Here is a 23219-nt window from a genome sequence, read left to right on the forward strand (position 1 = left end):
TTGCAGGATTTTACCATTTCAGCGCGTAGGGCAGCAAGCTGCAGGCACCGAACCAGGGAAGTGACCCGGCCACGTTCTCACGCTGGCTTCGTGGCGGCGTGCTCAGCCCCAAGGTAAACAAACGCCTGGCAGCCGCGGCCTTGGCGCTGTCGGCTCCCGCCGGGAGGTCCGGGTACGTCCTGAGCCAGCGCAAACACCTGAGCTGTTACAAAAGGCCCGGCGGGCAGGAATGTGCCCGTTTCTTGGCACTATTTTGCACGGACCCAGCGTGAGCCGTGCTGGGGCTGCAGGCACCAGCAGCTGAATAGAGAGTAGAGAGGCTGTAGTGGCCCTACGGGGCTGTAGCGGCTTTAGGCCCCAAAAAAACAGCCCTAAACAATCAGGGGTTCTGGAAATTCAGTCTTTCCCTTTTGAATATTGGTTAAAACAGCTCTTTAAATACACCTGGAGCATCTCTTGAACCTGACAGCAAGTGAGAGAAGTGCTGAGAGGTGCCCAAACTGCTGCTTGGTGTTTCTGGGATGCAGAGGAATAGGTTTCCGCCGAGGAGCCCCGTAACCTCTCCGGGAACCCATGGCCGAGGTGTGCAGAGGGAGGAAATGCTTTTGTAGCAAGTGCCTGCTGCCACCGGGTGGTAACCGGCCTGCACTGCATTTGCACAGGCCTCGCTGAGCTCTGATTTTTCGTGCACGCGATAATTTACCCAGCGTCTAATTCGCGTTCGTGTCCTTTTTTTAGCACAGTTCCCAGAGCGAGCGAAACGGGATTCGTACCCGAGAGCAAAGAGCTGGGTGGAAACACGGAGCGTGCAGGGAAATGCGTCCTTAACGAAGGCTGCATCTTTTTCTGCTGAGATGTTTTTAACCCGCTTCTGCCTTTTGGTGTCTCTTTTTTTTTTTCTGTTCGTGCAGGTGCTCTTTTAAGCAGCACTTTTTGGGGCAGAGGCACGCCAGCTCTAACGCTGTGTTCTCTCCCAGAATGGTGCTTGTGGGCTGCAGCTTTCTGTAGATGTCGTTGCTTTCTGTTACAAGGTGTGCTGCATCGTGACAGGAACAGGCTTTTTAAAGCTGTTTGCTTTGAGCCTTCTTGGCACATTCATGCTAGGTTTTTTCTCTGCTTTAAAAAAAAATATATTTAAAGTGCTTGGACAATTTTTGCCTCTCTGCTTTGATAGGATTTGCAGCTGTGAATGCGCTTTAATAGAATTTACAGCTGGGCTGAAGTATCCCCTCTCTTAAAATAACATTGCAGCTTCGTGATTCAGGAGAATGTGCCTCCCACTAGCTGCTTTGTCTGTAGCTGTGAATGCTCTGGAGCAAGAGGAGAATATGAGCAAAACCAAAACTTTTGTATGTGGCAAAATAGGAAACATAACCCTGTGGTTCAGGACTGTAACTATAAACGAGTGCACTTGGGTCTTGTTTTATTTTTGCTTTGCCAGTGCTTTGCTTTCTGCTCTCGCGTGCAGCTTTTAACCTGACAGTTGTTTTTTTTTCTGCCATTAAAATGGGAATAGGAAAACCTCAGAGCGTTGTTAGATCATTAGGTGATCGTTCCGGGGATCTTTATGTACTGTCGGGCACTGGATTAGAAAGATGGCAGGTGGGGAATGGTGCAGGATGTGGTGTCGTTGGAGCCCAGAGAGAGCTGCGGGTCTTCTGTTTCTCAAACTGAAAAGCAGTTGGTGGCTGGGGAACCAACGGAAGAAATGTGTTATCTTAAAAAGCTGCACAACAGATACTGCCTGCCTTCGTGGCTCCGGGCCAGCAGTTTTCAGAGCTGGTCCCAGAATGTCAATCCAGAACACGCAGAAGAGAAAGCAGCGAGACTCTGCAAAGTGTTTTAGATCTCGCAGGTAAGGTTTTGAGGGAAGAGATGGAAGAGAGCCACCTCAGCATATGCAGTTTGCTTGACAGGCAGATGCCCTCGCTCTGGAGAGCAGGGCCCCTGCCAAAACGGTGGAAGATTGCAGGTGGAGAGGGTGGCGTTACGCAAGTGCCACGTCCTGAAGATGCTGCCTGCCATGGAGGGAAGCAGCGGGGGAAGCCTGCCTGTTCCTTAGCGTGTCCTGGAGGAGCTTGTAGGGCCGTGCAGTGGAGGCAGCCCTCAATAACTCGGATTTCTGATTCCCAGGAGCAAGCTCTGGGCAGGAGCAGGCGAGAGCCGAGCGTGCCTGGCAGCGCCTGAGCGACCACGAGCCCGCTGGCACAGTGCTCGCACGGATGTTACGCTCCGAGTCCACGTTTTAGTTCTGTCTCCAGTCCAAAAAAAGGTTTAAATCCCATTGAACACACTGGAACTGGAATGTGTGCATAGATGCTTGGCTGAGCTGTGGCTGGAGCCGCTGGTGTTTCTGCTGAGGCAGGCGGTGAGGAGGCCAACGAGACTGCTTCAGGTATTTACACTGGCCTGGTCAGAAATGTGCTGAGAGAACGCGTCGCAGCCTCTCTTCCTCTGCATCCTAGCCAAGGTTAAGAAGTCAGGGATATTTTTTTTGAATTTTATTTTTAGAAACAGTATCAAAGAAGCCTTCTGTCATCTCTCAGTTCCATGCTGTCTTTATACGTGACTTTCTTGTTCACAGAGAGTTGCAGCCCTTTGAAATACCTGATAGTAAATAAAGGTGCATAATTTACAAACGCGGCTGAAGCCAGAAATAACTTTTTGTGTCTCTGCTCTCTGTTTATCAGTTCAGGTTTCCAAAATCAGAGGGAGAACTTCCTTGGCATCAGGGAGCTACTGAAGGAGCTTTCAAGCTCGGGATGGAGCTGGTGAACAGACAGGATCCATACCTCCGAGAGGTCGTGCGGACTGCAGTGTGCTGCAGAGCCCTGACACTTCTGCTGCAGGCAAGTCTGATCCTGAGCCCAAGGTGCTGCAGTGTCTGCAGGTGCTGTTTGCTGCTCAAAGCCTCCTCTCCTTGGTACCAGCTGCTGCACCACGAGCTGGCTGCTTCTGCGGGGCTGGGAAATCACCTTCTCCTCTGGAGAAGCAGGAGGCCAGCTGCATCCAGGCAGGCAGGTTGTTGTTAAGTAAAATTACAAACGTTTCCTTCTAACTTACCACATTTTCATGCTGCTGTTGCAAAAGAGGCGGGTTTGGCAGCACGAGAGGCTGGCGGGTCTGTTTATCCACAGGACAGGAACGAGGATCTCCTCCTGCACCTTCCCCCCAAGTCTCCCTTCAGAGACATCCTCCTCTGAGTGGGGGGTAGCTCAGTTGCTCTCGGCCTGCTCCGTCCAAGCTGTGTGTGTGCCGAGGCAGCCAGCAGGGCCCAGCTGTAGCCACAGCCCTTGTGAAGCAAAACCAGCCTGGGAAATGGCCCCGGGAGCGGGCCAGTGGCCAGCAGATGGTGGAAGCCCGGTCACCGCTGTGTCGGCAGCGATGACAGACTCTGTACTGCACATTTCAGAGGCCTGCTTGGTCCAGCTGTGTGCTCCATTGTAAAAACATCGCCTTTGTAGGTCTGTTAGTCCCGATTTGTTTAGTGTGGCCTTTTCTCTTTTCTCTGCCAACGCTGAATCCTTTGCCAAGGACTCATCCCAGTCTGCACATAGTAAACTGCAAAACTTGCATCTGGGGGAGTTGTTCTTTTCAGAAACGTGTTTTCATTTGTCTTCCACATCAGTTTCCTCTGGGAAAATCTTTTCTTTAGTTCTGTCTCCTCTTCCTTGCACATCAGCTAGGACAAAAACACCAAATTCAGGAGCAAAGGAGCCTTGCCGGTGCTCTAACAGATATGCCCAAGGACGGGGCTGAGCAGCCTTTCCTTATCCAATTCCATGGGGATTCTTGGATGTTTTCAGCTTTCAGTTTTACTCAGTTCAGCTGTAAATGCCCCAAAACAGTCTGCATTTTTTCACAGTCTTAACAGGCACCCCTGCTGGAAAGCCCGTTAGCCTGTCTTCTGTGCTGCTCATCTCCTTGAACCTCCAAATTCCTCCTCCAGCTCGGTGCTTCCAGCAGGATCCACGAGGCTCTCTGCCTGCCTCCAGCCCTCTCTTCTCCTCCTTCCAGGCCGTGTTCAACCTCCTGATCCCGGACCACGCTGCGGATGCCTTCTCCCCGCCTCGACTGCCCGAGCCCGGCATGTGGGACATGTTGGTGGAGCGGCTGCTGGGAGGCCTGGCGCGCTGGGACGCCGAGCACTTCCTCTTCATCGCCGAGCGGGGCTACCTGTACGAGCACAACTGCGCCTTCTTCCCTCTCTACCCCCTCAGCCTGCATGCCGTGGCCGAGGGGACTCTGTGGCCCCTGCAGCCGCTGCTGCGCTTGCGGAGCCGCCTGCTGCTCTCGGCCGCCCTTCTCAGCGCGTTTTTCTCCGTGCTGGCAGCCGCTGCCCTGTACGAGCTGGGCTGCGGGGTGCTGCGGTGCCGCAGGGCAGCCTTCCTCGCCGCCCTCCTCTTCTGTATCAGCCCCGCCAGCGTCTTCATGGCAGCTGCGTACTCGGAGAGCATGTTTGCCTGCCTGGCGTTCTGCGCCATGTGGCGGCTGGAGAAGGGGCAGAGCTGGCTCAGCGCGCTGCTCTTCGCCCTCGCTTCTGGCGTGCGCGCCAACGGGCTGGTCAACGCCGGCTTCCTCCTCTACTCCTGCACTAAACGCCTCGCTTTCCACTTCCAGGTGGGCTCAGGGCCGGGAAGGAAGCTCTCTCCTTTATGGAGGCAGCTCCTCAGCGTGGCGTCTTCAGCGGTTGTGACGTGTGCTGGGATTTGCCTGCCCTTTGTTGTATTCCAGTATTACGCCTACGTGAGGTTTTGTGGCCCCGGCCCAGAGCTGGATGTCCCCAAGCCGCTGCGGCAGCTGGCTCTGGACAAAGGCTATCGCCTGGCAGCCACGAGCGGGGTTAAACCCACGTGGTGCTCCCAGCGGTTCCCCGTGGTCTATTCCTATATTCAAGATGTTTACTGGAACGTGGGCTTTCTAAGGTACTTTGAGCTCAGGCAGGTACCCAATTTCTTGCTTGCTTTGCCTGTCACCTTGCTGGGCTGCTGGGCTGCCGGGACCTACGTCGTGGCAAACCCTCGGCACTGCCTGACTCTTGGTCTAGAGAGAAGAAAGGCTGAACAAGAGGGCAAACCAAGGGCTGGATTTTGCTCCCCTGCTGTCTTTGTCTACGTGGTCCACGCCACGGCCCTGCTGCTCTTTGGATTCTTCTGCATGCACGTGCAGGTAGGACCTTCGTAGTGACACGAGTGATTTCTTGGAGCGTGGGGCGGTGGCCGAGGGCATTTGGTGACAGTCCCAGCCTCTGGTGCTGTTGCAGCTGCAAACCAAAGGCTTCTCCTCTCCTGTTTTGGAGCCGCTTCCACAGTTGGCTTCCAAAACCATCCGGCATCTGCTGGGGAGTTCCCAAAGGGTTTCCAGGTGCTGGGTGTGAGGATACTGGGACTGAGCGGAGGGACTGGCAGCTGCTGGGTGGCATCTGATGTGCTCCTCACCAAGGAGCTGGGTCACCGTCCTGCTGGGCTGAGTCCAGTGGGTGGCAGCGAGAGGATCCAGAGCCTGGGCCAGTCCTTCAGAAGTGCTTCAAGGTCTTTGTGGCGGCACTCAATGCGGGGTTTTCACAGGGAAATTAATTGAGGCGTGAGACTTGGATCTCCTCTGCAGCTGCTGTCACAGTTCCCGGACACGGCTGTGACAAGGATTTTGGTGGCAGTCCCCGTGTTTGTCCAAAACCCAGCGACCACTTGGCTGCTCACAAGAACATCTTAATAAATAACACAGCCTGGAGCCGAGTTGTTCTGTTGCGAGTGCAATAAATTGCAGTGCTGCAGCCCGGGGCTGTATTTCTTCCCCTTTATCAGCAGCCTGTTGGAGGCAGATGGATTGCACCTTCCATCACTCGCAGTCGGGGTTCCTCAGAGCCATCCCCACAGCTTATGGGATTCTCTTTCTCTTCCAGGTGCTGACCAGGTTCCTCGCCTCCTCCAGTCCCATCCTCTACTGGTTCTCAGCCCACCTGCTGCAAGAACACGAGCTCTGGCTCTGGACTGAAGGCGCTGCCGGGCAAACCGTGGTGTCTCCCCCCAAGGGGTCAGCGCTGGGTGCGTCGCCCGGCTCCTGCGGGCCGGGGGCTGCAGCAAACCCCCTGCTCAGGCTGCTGCGGAGCTTCCCCCTCCTTACCCCCCGCAGCAAATGCGTCCTGGGCTATTTCCTGGCCTATTGGCTGCTGGGGCTGGCTCTGCACTGCAACTTCTTGCCTTGGACGTAGGCAGTGACTGTGGCTCCGAGCCTGCGGAGGGGATGGTCAGCACAGGAACTGATTTTTCTATAAAAAACAAAAAAAATCCTACAGTGTGGTGGTGCTCTTGGCTGGGACAAGGGTGCTGCTGCTCCGTTCCTGCTTTGTGACCGAGCTGTGCCTGATGTGGGGCTGTGCAAACTGAGATCCTGGGGGCTGACTGAGGGATTGGGGGCATTTGGGCTGGGGAAGGGGGGCTCAGGGCAGAGCTCATTGCTCTCTGCAACTGCCTGGAAGAAAGGGGTGGGGAGCTGGGGTCGGCCTCTGCTCACAGGGAACTGTGCCAGGAGCAGAGGGAACGGCCTCGAGTTGTGCCAGGGGAGGTTCAGGCTGGCAATGAGGAGACATTTCTCCTCAGCAAGAGCGCTCAGGCGTTGGGACGGGTTGCCCAGGGAGGTGGGGGAGTCCCCGTCCCTGGGGGTGTTGAGGGAGAGGTTGGACGTGGTGCTGGGGGACAGGGTCAGTGGGTGGTGGTGGGGGGGGACGGTTGGACCGGGAGATGTTGGAGGGCTTTTAGAGCCCTAATGCTTGTGGGATTCTAGAATGTGAGGGATCTGGGGGCTGCCTCCTCCACCCTTCCAACTCTTGGGTTCTGTGATTTGGGAGACCCGGGGGGGGCTCCGGGTTTCCCCCCCTATTTCCCTGCCTTATCGCGGCTCGGCCACCAGGGGGCGCCGCTCTGCTCCGCGCATGGGCGTGGCCAACCACCCGAAGTGGGCGTGGTTTCCATCCAAATGGGCGTGGCTTCATTGTGGGGTGGGCGTGGCCGACACGTCCGCGGGGCGTGGCCAAGCGGCGGGGTTGGGGGGGGGGCGCGCGCGCGGGGCCGAGCTCGGTGGCGCGCCGGGCGCTGCGGGCGGCGCCATGCAGGAGCGCGGCTACCGCCACATCCCCCCCGCCGCCCCCGGGCCCGGGCCCGGCCCCGAGCCTCCCCCTCCGGCTTCCACCTCCTCCTCCTCCAGCACCGCCGCTGCCGCCGCCGCCTCTTCCTCAGCCTCCTCCGAAGGGCCCGGCCCGGCCCGGCGGCCGCTGCGGAAATGGGAGGTGTTCCCCGGCCGCAACCGCTTCTATTGCGGAGGGCGCCTGATGCTGGCCCGGCACAGCGGGGTCTTCGTCCTCACGCTCGGCCTCATCCTGGCCACCAGCGGCCTCTTCTTCGCCTTCGAGTGAGTCCCGGACGCGTCCCGGCCCCCAGGGGCTGCGGGGATGGGGGTGGGGGGGGCTCCGTGCCCTGCGGTGTGGCCCCGACCCCCTCCCTCCCTCCTGTCCCTCCCCCCGTTTCCCTGTCCCCCTGTCCCCCTTGCCCTCCATCACCCCCGTTCCCTGTCCCCCTTGTCCTCCTGTCCCCCCATTTCCACATCCCCCGTATCGCCCTATATTCCCCTTCCCCTATCCCCATTGTCCCCCTAACTCCCCTAGCCCCCATTCCCCTTATCCCTCTGTCCACCTGTTTCCCTATACCTCCTTGTCCCCCTGTCCTCCCTTTTCCCTATTTCCCCATCGCCCTTGTCCCCCTATCCCCCCGTTTCCCTATCACCCTGCCCCCCCTTGTCCCCTTCTCCCCCTTGTCCCTGTCCCTCCAGGCACCCCCTGCTGCCTCACCCAGAGCCATCCCATTTGCTGCTGAGCCCCCAGCCCCATTCTAAGTCTGGATCCCCACCTCCTATCCCCAGGTGCTCGGGGTCACCCCCGGTCCCCAAAGACCCCCCGTGCTCGGGAGGGGTGGGCAGGGGCAGCCCCACACCTTGTGGGCTGGTTTAGGAGCTGCACCCCAAAGAGGGGAACCCACTTAAATGAGGGGGGTGCCCTCCTGGTTATCAGCCACCCCCCATTCTCCAAGCCTACGGAGGGCAGAAATCCATCCGGAGTCACTGCCAGGAGTTTGTAGGGTGGACGTGGTACAGAGGGGCAGCAGGAGCGGTGTGCCGGGGGTCTCACCCCAAGGGTCCGTCCTTGCTTCGTCTGGGGGAGAGGGAGCTGCTCCCCTCTCCTTTTGGGAAGCCGCCCCCGCTGTCCTTTGGGACTACAGCCCTGAGGCTCTGGGTTCCTGCGCCCTATGGGCAGGGAGAGCCGGGAGCACCCCGGGAAGAGCCAGGGAAGGAGCACCCAGTGCTCAGGGTGCTGCTGGCCCAGCCCCGTGCTGCTCACCATGGGGCTTGTTCTTCCTACCGGGCACCAAGCTGGGGGTCACGCCTGCGTTGAGATCCCAGGGTTATCCCTCCGAGCCTCAGAGCAAAGCTGCAGCCGGGCAGATGGAGGTATTCAGTCGGATGAGAGGTCCTGAGAAGCCAGCCAGGCTCCAGGCAGCGACGGATCCCCGCACGAATGCTCCTCTCTTGGTGCTGTCCATGCCTCTCCGACAGCTTTGGGCAGCACCAGCACAGAAACTGCTTTGTGCGGGGCCAAGCAGAGGACATCTGCTCCCTCCTGTCTTGCCTGGTCACTGGTTCTTGGTTAAAGATGTCCCGGGGCTTTCCACCTTGTTTCTGCGCTTCTGTTGCATCACTTACGCTTTGCTAGATGTATAAAAAAAAGTCACTGTGTCTATAACTGACATTTTTAATGTAATTTCTTGCTGCCTTAAGGGGTGAAGAGGGCTCCAGAGATCAACCCAAAAATGGGTGTTGAGGACACTCGTCTCTCTCCTTTCGGAGCCCTTTCTGTCCCTGCACCAGGGAGAGGACCGAGGGGCTCGACAGCAGCTCTGCTCTCAGGCCGAGGGGATTTTGCAGCTTGGTGGCTGCTTTTGTCCTGGACAGCTGAGCTGAGACAAAAGTTACTTAATCCCTTCGCTGCCTCGCTGTGTCACCAGGACTTAGCGCTGCCGCGGGCATCGGGGCTCAGGCAGCTCGCTGGGCTGTGCCCGGTCCCGGTGCTTCCCAGTGCTCAGAATAGCAAATCCCTTTGCAGAGCAGGAGGGGGGCTCCAGCCCCACGTTACATAAGGAGCCACGTCCCTCGGGTCCTTGTTTTCATGCTGGGGGTGATGGAGCTGCCTGGCTTTGGATAACGCTGGTCCCCGGGTGCTGGTGTCGGTGCCGGCAGCGCTGATGTGTCTGGGTCAGACATCTGGCACGGCACAGGGGGCACAGGAATCATCTGGAGGCAGCAAAGCTGTGCTGAATCGAAGCCAAGGTCCCTTGGCTTTGGATGAAGCAGGATCACATCCATGCTGATTTTGATCCCTGATTAATTTCGGGTGTTTCTCCGCGTGTTGTTGTTGCTGCTGTTGCCATGTAGAAGGTGACCGGGCGTTGGGTTTTGCGATGTGATTCTGGAACTTCAGAAGGGTGCAGAGGTTGCGTAGAGGAGCCCGTGCTTTGTGTCCAAGGCCCCATCCTCCCAGCGCAGCTCCAGAGCTGCCGGGTGCTCTCTGGGCTGGCTCTTGCCTTTCCAGAGGTCCCTGCAAAGCAGCAGCGCTTCAGTCCACCCCCCTGTGATAATTCCTAGTGTGATAGCTGATGGCCAGTTCCGTGGGGATGGTTTTTAACGCTGCTTTTTTCTTTTTTCGCAGCTGTCCCTTCCTTGCCAGCCACCTGACCCTGGCCATCCCCATCATCGCGGCCGTCCTCTTCTTCTTTGTCATCAGCTGCCTGCTCCAGACGAGCTTCAGGGACCCAGGTATCCTGCCCAGAGCCACCCCCAGTGAGGCTGCGGACCTGGAAAAGCGGATCGGTGAGCTGCTCCTCCCTCTCCTGCCTTTGCTTGGGCTCACGCCTCTGTGTGCACATTTCAGGCTCAGCGAGCCTCCTCTCTGCAGAGGAGCAGAGGTGGTTTTCCTTTCTGTTCAGTCCCCTCGCCTCCCGAGGCGAAGCCCCGTGCAGGTTTGGGTGCCTGTAGCTGCTCCCAGGACAGGAGTGGGTTTGGCAGAGCCCTGCAGAGGGCTGGGACGAGGCAGAGCTCGTGGCACCAGTGCCCTGCCGCTGTCGGGGTGTGCGTGCCAGCAGCTGGGGGAGCACAAAGTCCCCATTCAGAGGCAGGCTGCCGCGCTCCTGGACGCAGACCGAGCTCTCATAATCCGAGCAGTTTGGATCTAGGCTGGGGTTTGCGAGGAACTGGGTACAAAACTCAAAAAAAAATATATTTTCCCCTCTGGGAAGAGCCAGTTCTTGGCCACCCCGATTTCCCTGATGAGAAGGAAAGCTGCTGAGGCTGAACCAAGCAGCATTTATAAAGCTGCCGAAACACGAGGCATGCTTGGAAGATAAAAAGCACTTGTGCTCATCCCCACATCGTCTGGGACAGGATGGCAGAGAGCAGCCTTGGCTCCATAGGTGAAATCCGCGCTTGGGGTGAAGGAAAGGGGCTGTGGGGCTGCAGCCCGAGCTCTGTATCTGCAGCAGAGCTTTGAAGGCCGGCGTGGGAAGGAGCTGAGCCCTTAATCTAGGTGCTAACCCCAAGTGGGACCGTCCCTTGCGGAGACTCCTGCTGGGTTTAGTGGATTTCAGAGCTGCTTCTGGTAAACCACGGCAAATCTCGGCTGAAGGGTGCTGAGCTGAGAAGCCTCAGCCTCACGAGGAGGAAGAGGCTGCACGCTGCGGTTGGGCTCCACGTCCTCGCTTCTCCCTCCAGCCATGCCCTGCTCTGGTTGTGTGAACGCTGCTGCCGTGCTCCAGGGCTGCTTCCTTCCTCCTCCGGAGCTTTGTGTCGCTCTGACCAACACAGAGAAATCAGTGCATTTGTGCAGGAAAAAAAAAAAACACAGAGTCACCTTTCCTGTGCCCTGATTTTGCGGGGTTTCATTTGGGCTCCTCTTCTCTGAAAATCTTTGCAAGTCCCATCCTCCCCGAGGGGTGCCCGGTGACAGGGGGATGTGGGCCAAGCAAAAGCTCAGCGCCCTCCCCAGCTTGCTGCTGACAAAGCTGGTGAGCCGATCTGCTCCTCTTTTTCCCCAAAAAAAGGCTAGAGCCAGAGTGCCCGAGCAGCAGCACGTTTGTTGCTTTGAATGCGCTCCGAACCTGGAGGGATCTGGCTCTGTACATCCCTCTGCGAAACGCTGGTGCTGAGTGCTCAGGATAATGAATGTAGGGAGAACGGTTTTTAAGGTTATGACTGCCACCGAGCCAGCTGTACCTTGGGGTTTCTTTATCTTGATATATTTATATCGATATTTATCTGGTTTCTAACAGCGTGCTCGTGTCTGTCCCCTCTGAAAGCTGCTCTCACGCCGGGTTTGCTCTGACCAGGAGGGTGCACGCACCCGGGGTCCGTGGGCCGTGTTGGTGTTAGGCTTAGTGACAAATCCCTCAAAAACACTGACATGGGGCAACGTCAGCCTGCCCTACTGAAAACAGTCGCAAGGCAATCATTCTGTATTTGCCTAAAAAACTGTTTAAAATCTCCTCGGAGCGGCTATCCGTGCTTCTATTTCTGCGTGCCTCCAGCAGGACTCTGGCTGCAGATGCTGCCCGGCGTGCCAGCTGTTCCTGCGGACATAATCCATTTATTTTCCTCTGAACTCGCTCGCTGGTACATCTATTTTCAAAGAAAACCACTGACCCCCAGACTGCAGAGGTGGCACGGAGATTTTGCAGCTCACGCTTTTGCTGAGCAGGTGAGAGGTTTCCAGCCACCAGCTCCGAGTGGATCACCGCGTGCCAGTGCGCACAGGTGAAACGCAGCATCTAAAAATCCTCCATCCCCACCTCGAGGAGGAGGAATCCTCGCGTGCCACCACCGTGCTCGTGTCAAGTTGCAACGAAATCTGCCTGGAGCGCTTGAGATCTCCCTGCTGCCCTCCTGCTCCTTGGTGGAGCCGAGGTTGGCTCCTGCGGGATGCTTCTGCCGAGCTCCCCACGCTGCTTTCTCCCCTCGTGTCGTGATCTGTTGGGCACCCAGAGACGAGCTGGAGCTGGGCAGGCGAACACTGCTGCCTTTGTGCTCGCTGGCCGCGAGTTGCTCCCTGTTCTCGGAGCGCTGGGCAGATATTGCTTCCTCTTGGCACCCCGTCGGCAGGGAAAGGACACAAAGAACGCCGTGACGAGCCGACTGGATTTCTTGGCTGCCAGCTCCGCAACAAATCGCGTGGCTGAGCTGCCTCCCAGCTCTGGCATTAAAATCCCGTGCTAATAACGCCTTAACTCTGCCCGGAGGCAGCTCGCGGCGACGCGGGGTCATTGGGTCGGTTGCGTTTCGCCTGCCCTGCCCTGACCGCCCCTCCTTGCCCTTGCAGACAGCATGGGCACCTCCACCTACCGCCCGCCCGCCCGCACGATGGAGGTGGTCATCAACAAGTACGTGGTGAAGCTCAAGTACTGCTACACCTGCAAGATGTTCCGCCCGCCGCGCACCTCGCACTGCAGCGTCTGCGACAACTGCGTCGGTGAGTGGGGACGCGCTGGGGTCGGAGGAGAGGTTGGACGCGGTGCCTGGGGACCTGGGTTTGTGGGTACGGTGGTGGTAGGGTGATGGGTGGACCTGGTGATCCTGGAGGGCTTTTCCAACCCTAATGGTTCGGGGATTAGTTCCTGAGCGGGTTGCTTGTGCTCTCCGTAAAGGATGGCAAAGCAAGGCACTGAGTGTGCCGCTTTGGTGCCTCGGGGGCAGCGCACCCAGCGCTCGCTCTCTGCTGTCCCTGTTTCGGGGGGCTCTGTGCTGTGAGGTATCATTAAGGCCCCACCGAGCACGAGGTTTGCTGCAGGCTCCTGACTGTCTCCAGCCTCAGGGGCACCAGGGCGGTGGAGGCACCACTGCAGGTTCTGGTTTAGCTCAGCCCCGTCCTCGCCCCACATCCCCAGCTTGTGGTGGGGCAGGAGGGGTTGAAGGAAGAAGAGAAAAGCCTCTGATGGCCCCAAGCGGGTGTAGGGGAGCTGGAAGACCCCAGCACCCTCTGCAGCAGCAGCGTTCAGCCTGGAGAAGAGAAGGCTCCGTGGAGACCTCATTGCAGCCTTTCAGTGCTTGAAGGGGTCTTATAAAAAGGATGGAGAGGGACTCTGCTCGTGTAGATAGAGATAGGACACGGAGGAGTGGTTTTAAGCTGAAAGAGGGTTAAAACTGGGAGCTGCCCAGCGCTTGGTGTCTGGGGATGGCTGTGGGTGGTCGGGTCCTGCTGGCGCTGCCTGGAAAGCAGCCACGGCTGGGACGGGGTTTGGAGAGGAGCCCTGGGGAAGAGCGGGCGTGCGCCGGATCTGTGCTGAGTTTTGTTTGCGTTGGTGTCCCCCCCCCCAGGAGGGTTGCAGCGGTGCTGTTAGTCTGAGGCACAGCCCTTTCATTACAGGGCGGGAGCGTTCCCAGATACACTGCACCTGCCCTGAGTTCCCAGGCAGTTTCTGTGGTTTTCGAGCCCCATCTTCATAACTTTGAAAGATATTTGCTGCTCCGACGAAGGCGGGGGGGGAGCAGACGTGCAGAGAGGGAGCGGCGAGGCCGCGTGCGCACACCCAGTGCTGCTGGGACTGGAAAACCTGCCGCGTGTCCCTGCTCAAAATTTCACTTTTAGTAATGGGAGAGCTTCCCAGCCACGGGGCTTGCGTTCACGCCGGGCTTGGGGAGAGAAGTTTGGCCTTTAACGATTAATTTTTTTTAAAAAAGGGCGTAGCAGCAGGCTGCAATGCTGTTGAAACCTGTTGCTAATGCAGTGCTGCAGAGCTGCTGGTCGTGGTGCAGTGGGTGGAAGCTCGGTTTGCAGCCCCCGGGTTTCGGAGTCGAGGCAGCAGCAGCCCTCACCCCCTTGCTCTGTTTCAGAGAGGTTCGACCACCACTGCCCCTGGGTGGGCAACTGCGTGGGGAAGCGCAACTACCGCTACTTCTACGCCTTCATCCTCTCCCTCTCCTTCCTGACAGCCTTCATCTTCGCCTGTGTCGTCACCCACCTCACCCTGCGTAAGTATCGAGGCGGCAGCAGCCTTGCGCTGGGCACCGAGCACCTCGAGGCCCCCTGTTCCTGCAGGATGAGCAAGGGAAGGGTCTGGCTTCTCTCGATTTAAGCCCTGCTTCTCAGTGCAGGTAGCTCAAATAAATCAGTTTCGCATCACAGGGAGCCCCAGACCCACCCTGCTCCTCGTTGCTGCCAGCGGGGTTGTCCCCTCTGGAGCAATCGAGTTTGGTGCAGCGCTGGGTTCTGTGCGCACCTGCCCTGAACCCCGCAGGGAAGGTGCCTTCCCTGCCAGCCCTAAATCTCCCGGGGCTGTCTGCTCGCTGCTATTTCTGCAAAGTTACAGGCTGCAGATGCTCTGCAGGCAGCCGGGCAGATCCGTCTGGCCCGCAGGGGGTGGCTGCGTGCTGGGGAGCCAAGAGTTGGCTGGGGGCGCAGAGGAGATGCGGGGCTGCCTGATGGGACCTGGTTCCTCCTCGCTTTTCCCTTCGCAGGCTCGCAGAGGGATGGCTTCCTCACCACCCTGAAGACAACACCCGCGAGATATCCTTCTGATGCCATCGGGCTGCCGGGCAAACACTAATTGTGTAATGAAGGAGGGCAGTTACTAATTGGGTAACCTCACGGGGTGCCCCGGTGCACTCCCCACAACTTCTTTTAGGGCCCTGCTTGGGGCAGGCAGGCCCCTCTCTGCTCACAGCCTGGGGACACCGCTGGTTCCACCTCGCTGCCAGGGATGAAGGCCAGTAACAAACTGGTTTCCCAGCTCGCCAGGTTATGTGGGAAGGGGAATGGCCGGAGAAAGTTGTCCCTTGGTGGATGCCTGCAGAAGGGGGAATGGGAAGGTAGCTGGGATGTTTTTGGGGCCCGGTCGGTGTGGGCTTCGCTGTGGGTGCCTCCCAAAACAGCCCCTCGCGTCTCCGTGTGGGATGGTTTTGTGGCCTGACTCTTCCTTGACTCCTGTTTCACCGTGCTGGAGCTGGTCATTTGTTTCTTCTCAGTCTGGTCAATTTTGGGCCTCTCAGGTTTTCACACGTACTTAGTCGCCTCCAACCTGACGACGAACGAAGACGTGAGTACCTAAAAGCTTGGCCTTTCACCCCAAAAGCTGCGCGCAGGCGGGGCTGCCAGCCCTGATATATTCTCAGCAGAGGTGAGGTTCCCAGGGACTCCTTGGCTCGGTGTCTTGGTGCCTGTGAAAATCCCCTGCAAAGCAAAAAGCCCCTGCCCAGGGCACAGCAGCAGGGGATCGTGGTGGGAGGGCGGCACGTGTCACTCGTGTCCGGCCTGGAGGTAACGAGCTGCAGCGTTAGAAGGGTCACGTGGGAGTTTTTTCCAGCCCGTACGCAGCCTTGCTCAAAATTAGGAGTTCCAGGGTTAAAAAAGGAAAGCTGGCCCCAGAGGTTTGGGTGTCAGCCTGGGTGATCTTAATTCAGCGTCCTGCCTAACCGCAGGCGTCCCGCGAGACCCTGGGCAAGTCCCTTTGTCTCTGTCAGTTCCTCGTGTCTAGCAAGCAAATGATGTGCAGACGTCTCCTGATGAGCTTTGCCTTCAAGACGGGGCTGCGTGCAGACTCGAAGGGCCGGGTGAGTGCCCTGAGCGGGGCAGGTTGCACCGAAAAGCAGGCTCTGTCTGAGCCTCGCAGGGAACCAGAATTCACCCTCCTGGCTAGGAGCACCTGTAATCCCAGCAGGAAGCTTCCAGCACTGCAGACTGCATGTTTGCATCCCCCTCTTTGTCTTTTTTTCTTTTATTTTCCCCTTCCCTCTCCCCCTTTTTGGAATTTAGAGCTGCTGGCAGGGCAGCACAGGGCTGGGAAGCTGCTGGAGGTACCCGGCACCGAGGGCACCGCGTCCACAGCACGGGGCCGCTGCTCCTCCAGCCGTGGTGCCAGGCTTGTGCCGCAGCTGGGGAGGGGAAGTAAAAGCAAAAGGAGGAAACGTGCTGGTAAATGGGTCGCTGCAGCCAGGGGCCCGAGGCCAGGTATAGCAGCTGCCCACTCGTGTGCCTACGCTTGGTGCGCCCGGGGTTTCGAAATCAAAGAGCCGCAGTGACAGCTGCTCGGGGTGGGGACGCAGGAGATGAGGAGGAGATCAGGAGATGCTTTCTTCCTTTTGCAGAATGCCCCGGAAAGCCCCTCGCTGTTCGTTTAGCCTTGATGAGCCTCTGATGAGCTCTCAGCCTAGGAGAGGACGAGGGGAGGAGGCGGTGGCTGGCGATGCGGGCGGTGCCACTGCCAAGCTGGCACTCAGCACAGAAGGACGCAGCTTTGGAGCCTTGGAGCTGCAGGGCTGAGCCCTGGCAGAGGCAGGAGCAGCACGAGGCTGTCTCCTCTGGCTTCCTTCCTGCAGCTGTCCTGCTCCTCCAAGCAGATTGAGGGAGGATGTCTGCACTAAGGCAAACTTTCCGCCTCATGAGCAAGGGTTTGACCTGAGCCCATCGCTGTAATTACCTTCTGTCGCATCTTCCCTACCTTAATCTGCACGTGTCCTTTTCTTTCAGATCAAAGGGTCCTGGTCCAATAAGAGGGGCTCCGAGTTTGCCAATCCTTACAGCCATAAAAGCATCCTCACAAACTGCTGCGCGGTGCTGTGCGGCCCCTTCCATCCCAGGTGAGAGCCTGCGCCGGGAGCTGCGCTGCTCAGAGCACAGCTTTGGGTTACCCCGACTCCCAGGAGAGCTGCTGCTTCTCCTGTGTTTGAACTTGATGAGTTTGGGCCACCTGTAATTGTTTCATGGAGCTTGCAGCTAAATCCAGCTAATTCAGTGAGGGGAGGAGGAACGGCACCGATGGGCTCGGTGGCAGATGGTAAATGCTGGCAGTGGCAGTGTTTCTTAGCACATTTTTCCTTCTCTACCCTGCTGCAAGCAGCCAGCAGTGATCTGCCCCAGGCCATGTGGACACCCTGTGGTTTTTTTTTACCACCACTCGGATTACCTGAAATACTCAGCAGCACCCCTCCGAATCCTCTCAGCTGTGAGATACCCAGAACCCCTGCTAACTTTCGGCCTGAAGCTCAGGCACCTGTGGCTGCTTCTCCTTTCGTCCCGTGAGCAGCACGGGGTTGTTTTTGGTGCTCTGACACAAGAGGGTGCTCATGGGCAGAGCCGTGGGGTGCTGCAGCAGCTGCCCACTGCGCTTTGTTGGCTTCAGAGGAGCCAAATTGCCAGGGCTGCCCTTCAGCAGCCATAAATCTGCGGATTCAGGGAGCTGGGAGGCTGTGGGAGCACAGCGTTTCGCTCCAAGTCTCTCCACATCCGTGGTGTTTTCCTGTCGTAAAGTCCTCCCGCCAGTTCCCATTTGGGTTTGTGGTGTCCCAAAGCTTTCACTGCCCAAAGGCCGTCCGGTGGCTTGTGTGATAAGTCTGTGGTTTGGCTAATGGGCAGGCAGCCCCGTTACCCATCCGGACTGCTGCCGCCGGCGCGCTGCTTCCCACGGGGAGAGCCAGCTCTGACCCTCTGTGGCTTCCGAGCTCCCGTCTTCACCACGGGGATGTCTGCGTGTCAGGAGGGTTTCGATTTTGTGGACAGAGCTGGTTCAGCTGCAGAAACTGTCCAGAAACAATTTGATTCAGCTGCTGTGCATCTGCTCTCCGTTTCCGCCAGTCTGACTCCTCTCCCTTTGCACCCTCTCCCTTTTTGTTTTCCAGTTTGATAGACAGAAGAGGATTTATCCAGCCAGATGTCGGGACCCCGTCCAGCCCGAAGAGCGAAGTCCCTTCCTTCGGAGCCAAGCCTGACACCAGCATGGTAGGAGGCATGCCCTAGCGGTGCTGTGATGTAGCCCCGAGCCTGCTGCACCCACACCTCGCTCCGGCCAGCTCCTTCCCATCTCCCCGGCCTCAGGCAGGACAGCCCTGCGATGCAGAGCTGCCAAAGACTCAGTTGAGCCATACGTTGCCTTTTTTTTTTTTAATTATTATTATTTATTTATTGGTTTTGTTCAATTGTTTCACTGTGATGTAGCCTGCCCGGACTCCTGACTGATGCAGGACCCTCGGGCTCGTGCAGAAAGCAGGGAACCCCCCTGCACCTGGGAAGCAAACGGGTCTGGGGAGCCCCCTGACCTCTAAACCCGAGGTGTTTGCTCTGGGAAATCGCCGAGTTCCCTGCACGGAGAGCAAAGGGGGGCAGAGGACGGGAGGTGGGACTGGCGAAGGGTTCCTGTTGGAGCCGTGCTGCCGAGCCTCATCCCCTGGGCTGGTGGAGGCAGGAGCTCCGTGGTGTCCCTGATATTTCCACAAATGCCTCTCGCTCCTCCGTGCCACCACGGAGGGGCTGTTCTGTGTCTTAACAGCCAGGTTCTCACCTCGGCGCACTCCCAGAGCAGCTTTTCTTTTCCAGCAGCTGCCGTGCCTTGGTAGGTTGTGGCCGTGCAGCCGTGGAGCCTGGCTCTGTGGTGGTTTTAGCCAGACCCAGGACAGGCTCATAGCAGGCGTGGAGGCTGGGCAGGGGTCCGGGTGGATCCTGTTTTCTGTCTGGTCACCGGGGGAGTGCTGAGGAGCTCCTCGTGTTTCCAGTAGGACAATGTTTTGCAGCAAGGGCACGGGTTAGGAGGGCCCTCCTGTTAGTGCGGGAGAGGAAATGCGTGCACCGTCCTGCGGCTCTCCCCGTGAGATGCTGGCTATAGTTGTGAGGTTCAGGATCCTGAGCTTGCCAGGAAAGCCTGGCTGTAGCCTGCCTGCTGGAGGAATTACAGGCTGCAGAAAAGTGGGTGAGTTCCCAAGGGTCCAACCCACCCAGGTGGTTACACAGAGGAAGCAGCAGGCGGGTGCTGGTCTCTGATACCCTCGTGTTGTGGTTTTGGTTCGGTTTTCTGGCCAGCAGACAAGAGCAGGGCTGTCCCCAGCACCCCAGGAGTGATTCCCGTGTGCCTCGGTGCATCCACGAGCATCGCTCCCAGCCCAGAGACACGGGCGAGCCGGGCTGGGCTGCCAGCTCTGCGGGTTGCCAACACTGGAGCGTGCGTGGAGGAGAATCGCAGACCTTGTTAGCAATACTTGAATCGCGTTACTAAAAGCTGCTGGATAATTTTGCACAATTTGTAGATTTTTTTCTATGTAGAACGTTTTATATTCGATGTAGGTAGCGTTGTGCATGTTAGCACCAGGGCAGAGGCTTGCAGTGTTTTGTGTCAAGCTGCCTGGTTAGGTTTTCTGTGAGTTAAACACTCAAATTTCAGCCTCGGGCAGGGGCAGCAGCACATTTAGGGGGGCAGCCTGTCCCTGCTGAATTAGCCAGGGTTGCGCTGTCCACACCGTGAGTGACCGAGCCAGCCCCGAGGGGTATCTGTGGATGGCAGAGCAGCCTCTTCCCCTTGCCTTGCCTTCCTGGCTCGCTGTGGGGGCTCTCCCTGCTTGCCTTGTGGCCACCAGCTCTGCCTCTGCCCTGCGAGGAGCCAGAGCAGCAGCAGGAGCGCAGGGCAGGGCAGCTCTGGCACGGCTGCTGACCCCCACCTCGCAGCCTCCCCGTGTCCCCCAGCTTCCACCACCAGCCTCTGGCTCACTGTGAGCCCAGCTGGCCCTGCCCAGAGCCTGGAAGCTGCTGAATTTCTGCCCCATCCCGGCAGGTGGCCCTCGCCGAGCACCGCGGGAGGCTCCCCGTGGCTGGGTGCCACCTCCCGGGCTGGGTGCTTCAGCCTAAAAGTCAGCGTTACCTCCCTGCTCCTGCTGCCCCGATGGCCCCAAGGGGGCTCGTCCCTGCCTGCAGGGAGCCTCGGTGCCACCTTCCAGCAGCAGGGACGGGACAGGGCGAGTGGTGCTGAGCGGAGAGGGTCTCGTGCCCGGAGTGGTGCTGGGGGGTGTTATCGGGGGCCAAACTCCTTCCTGTTCTTATTTAAACCGGTTTCCTTTGTTATTCGACATAATAAAATTATATTTTTAAAGAGTTAATTGCTTGGATTATTATTTTATTCCTGAAAGACAAAGGGCAGGCCTGTCTCAGCCTTCAGGTTGGACGCTGCGTTAGTCACAGGGCTTGCCTGGAAGCTCCGAAAATCTCCCGCGGGATGGGGCCGCAAGGGACACTTAGCAGCAGCCGGAGCCGAGGGATTTTCCTGTCCCAGCTCTCCGGGAGAGCTCTGTCCTTTTCCGACCCATCCTTTTCCAACCTGTCCTTTTCCGACCTGTCCAAGCCAGCCCCCTTGCTGTGTACCCTGCGGTGCGTAACCTCTGGTGTCTTCCCCAGGAGGACGCCTGCCAGGACTTTGCCATTTCCTGCACAGCCTGACGGGATGTGCCCCCCTCCCGGGACGTTAGCCCTGCTTTCTGAGGGCTAGCTGGTAAGAAAGCGCTTTCTTCTCCTTGCCCAGCCATCCACCCGAGTGACCCATCTCATCCCCACTGCATGGCCAGCTCCCTCCATGAGCCCATCGCCTCCAGCCGCGTTGCCATCCACGTGCCCCAAACCCCGACCACATCCCACCGGTGCGGGGCTTCCATGGAGGGGTTCCTGCAGCCTTGCCGAGGGGTTGCGGGATGATTTCCCCCTGCCACATGGAGTCAGGCGGTCTGCATGGTGGTGCTCGGAGGATGATGTGCCCCAAAGCCAGCTCAGCTTGGGGCAGAGGTGCTGTGGAGCTCGGGGTTCGCAGGACGGAGTGTGGTGGTGGTTTGTGCTGGGTGGAGCTGCTGGGAAACCCCCAGCTGCTGGGGAAATCTGGTGGTTGTGGTGAGCAGAGGGCTGGGAGCTGCATCAGATTCCTCACCCCAGCTCTGGTGTGCTTTGGGGTTCAATCCATCCCTCCCCTCCATCACCCTGTGCTTCCATTTGTCCTTCGGCGTGCTGGGAGCCGAGGTAAGTTCCCTTCAGAGCACGTGGTGAATTAGCACGGCTTCCACTGCCCCCTGCAAGGGGTGCAGCACTGTACTCTCCCTCTGTCCCCACAGCTTGAGTTGTGGCAGCAGGCACGGGGCTTTCTCCCTGCTGCTGTCTCATCCCTGGAGCAGGTTCAATTTTTGGCCTCAGCATCTGCTGGGCAACCCCTGGCAAAGCGCTGCAGCTTCCCCCTGCTGTATTTCTGCTACTAACCGTCTCTTTCTCTTCCTCCTTTTCCCTTTCCCTGTGCTGGGGCCATCATCCAGCCTGTCGAGGGCAGCCGGCAGCCCTCTCTCTGCCTCTCTCGGAGCACCCCAAGGGATGCCCAGACCCCGCGGGCAGTTCCCGAGACGACGACAGCCATCAGCACCGCCTGTGCCTCCGCTCTCCAGGGCTGCGCCTTCCTCCCTCCCGCCGCCAGAGAAGGGGGAAAGCTGCCGTGCGCAAGGAAAAGCCTTCCCGGGCCGCCCTCCCACGGCTTCCGAGCTCAAAGCCATACAGCATCCCTCCCGAGTGCAATAACTGGAGTTCCTGCTGCCTCCCGGGGTGGGGAAAACCCCACGCAACTGAGCCAGGGCCACCGGTGGCTCCCCGTAACCAGCCTTACCCCCCCAAGCTGGGGGCTCCCCGCTTGGAGATGCCGGTTTTTGGGGGAGCAGGCTTGGTGTTGGGGCCAAGCCGCTGGTGTTACCCATCCGATCCCCCTGGGTTTTTCCCCAGCCCCTCTCTGACCCCCCCATAGGAAGGGATTCGGTGTGTGGTCAGCGTTCGCCCTCCCAACCCCTGCCCCACAAGTTCCCCGTGTTACTGTTGGTGTTAGCGGGGCTCTGATTTAGGGGAAGGGTCCCCCCGTGAAGCCCCACGGGGCGGGAGACGCTTTGTGAGGCCCAGCTTAGAGCCCGGTAGGATTTGCCACCTATTTATGCCTTTGACTTTTGTAACGAAATAAAATTTCTCCTATTTCCTGTATGTCAGTGCCTGTTCATGCCGTGGAGCTGCTCCCTGTGCCTCGTGCGGTGTGGGGGAGCTGAGGAGGGTTCCTGCCACGGGGCCGAGTGCTCCCCAAGCTCCCTTTTTGTACCCACAACGGCCTCAAGGCGAGGCTCGGCCTCCCCCAGCATTAAGCAGCCTTCTCCCCGCTGTCTTCCTCACGTCGACCCCCACCAAAATCCATCCGTACGCACCCACCCCCTGCCCTTGAAATGCTGGAAGCGGCCCGGGGAGCAGCGGGGCGCTGAGCACCCTCCCAGCACCCCGGGATCGGCCGCCAGCGGCCTACTCCTGCCGCGGCCGAGCCGCCACAGCGCCCAGCCCCATCCCGCCGGCGGCATCGGCATCGCCAGCTCACGGGGCAGGCGGCACGTACCGGCCTGGGCAGCGTGCCCTGGGGCTGGGCTTTAATTCTTCGTCCCTCTCTCCCCGTCAGTGTGCATTCGGGTGCTGCTCTGCCCCATCCGGAGCACCCATGGGTGCTGTGCGGGGTGATGCCATGGCCGGGCTCAGCCCCAGCCTTTGCCTGAGTGGGGCGCAGCGAGCTGGGGCTCTTCCCTTCACCCACCCCGCTTCTCTGCACAAAACCGGTAGAGCAGAATATTTTTTTGCGGCCTCTTCGTGGCTAATTGCAACCTAAATTTGGCAGCGGCTCAGCACTTCTGGCAGGGGCCGCCGACAGGAGGCAGCTGAGCCAAAGCCGGGCTGGCGACCCCCCCATCACAGAGCTCGCGCTGCTGCTTCCTATGGCCCTGGGGGGGTCCTGCCCGGGGTCTCCTCCCCGTTGCCCCCCACAAAGGGCCCCATTTTTGTGATGGGACGAGGTGGCGGTCAGAGGGCTGGGCCTCCCAGCAGGGTTGGGCCTCCCACCCGTCCTGTGGGGGCTTTTGAGGTGGTTTGAGGGGGTTTTAGGGGTTTCTGGGGTCTCACTGGGCAGCGTGGCTGAGGGGGCACCCCATTTACCCCCCCACTCGGACATGAGGCAGGCCCAGGAAGGCTTTCCTTGAAACCACAGCCTCCGTGTGGCCATTTGGTCCAAAAATCCTTTCTATGGCTTAGCGAGGCCTGCTCTGCTCACCAGTCGGGCACTGCACGTGGCACAGGCACCCCAAACCCCACATCTCCCATCACCCATGCCCTGAGACACCCCGAGCCCCCACACCATTGCAGGGTGGGCCTGGCTGTATTAGGGTTGGAGCTATTCTGGGATGCACACGGCCAAGAAAAGCAGCTCCGGCCTTCCTCCCATCCTCATCATCCCCATCAGGGCTGAGGAAAGCACAGTGTGGTGCTGATAAGCCATGGGGCTGTGGCCCCATACACCTGGCTGGCCCTTCCCATATTCTCCGGCCCGGCCGAG

The 23219-nt window shown here is 58.8% G+C and overlaps 2 protein-coding genes across 10 annotated transcripts in view; both read left to right on the forward strand.

Moving 5' to 3' along the window:
• Window positions 1-6292, forward strand: part of PIGV (phosphatidylinositol glycan anchor biosynthesis class V) — a 7457-nt gene extending 1165 nt beyond the window's left edge. For 2 of the 8 annotated variants that reach the window (XM_027443879.3, XM_072027352.1), the window contains exons 2-6: window positions 7-113; window positions 2134-2395; window positions 2691-2849; window positions 4018-5169; window positions 5903-6292. In XM_027443879.3, the coding sequence (XP_027299680.3) occupies window positions 2763-2849; window positions 4018-5169; window positions 5903-6211 (1548 nt within the window). In that variant the 5' untranslated portion in view covers window positions 7-113; window positions 2134-2395; window positions 2691-2762 and the 3' untranslated portion in view covers window positions 6212-6292. Of the gene's footprint in view, window positions 114-430; window positions 2396-2690; window positions 2850-4017; window positions 5170-5902 lie in introns of those variants that run through there. The other 6 variants (XM_027443878.3, XM_072027351.1, XM_021270885.4 and 3 more) reach the window with 5 other exon arrangements.
• A 737-nt stretch (window positions 6293-7029) lies between these two features.
• On the forward strand, window positions 7030-21376 carry ZDHHC18 (zDHHC palmitoyltransferase 18). Of its 2 annotated transcripts, XM_038167258.2 has the most exons (10): window positions 7030-7407; window positions 9755-9915; window positions 12413-12562; window positions 13924-14061; window positions 14548-14596; window positions 15023-15125; window positions 16556-16665; window positions 17704-17803; window positions 20240-20333; window positions 21136-21376. In XM_038167258.2, the coding sequence occupies exons 1-9, from the start codon at window positions 7106-7108 to the stop codon at window positions 20279-20281; spliced, it is 1155 nt and encodes a 384-aa protein (XP_038023186.1). In that variant the 5' UTR covers window positions 7030-7105; the 3' UTR covers window positions 20282-20333; window positions 21136-21376. The 2 variants fall into 2 exon arrangements, with proteins under 2 accessions (XP_038023186.1, XP_027299701.1); XM_027443900.3 differs by lacking the exons at window positions 20240-20333; window positions 21136-21376 and having other exon boundaries at window positions 17704-19939.
• Window positions 21377-23219: the final 1843 nt, after the last annotated feature.

This window comes from Anas platyrhynchos, chromosome 24 (genome assembly GCF_047663525.1).
Source record: "Anas platyrhynchos isolate ZD024472 breed Pekin duck chromosome 24, IASCAAS_PekinDuck_T2T, whole genome shotgun sequence".
NCBI classification, from domain to species: domain Eukaryota; kingdom Metazoa; phylum Chordata; class Aves; order Anseriformes; family Anatidae; genus Anas; species Anas platyrhynchos.

Coding starts and splice junctions, on each gene's coding strand:
- ZDHHC18 (XM_038167258.2), top strand. CDS start 7,106: ATGCAGGAGCGCGGCTACCGCCACATCCCCCCCGCCGCCCCCGGGCCC. Junction 14,062..14,547: donor CGTCACCCACCTCACCCTGC/GTAAGTATCGAG, acceptor TTCCCTTCGCAG/GCTCGCAGAGGGATGGCTTC. Junction 16,666..17,703: donor TGCGGCCCCTTCCATCCCAG/GTGAGAGCCTGC, acceptor TTTGTTTTCCAG/TTTGATAGACAGAAGAGGAT.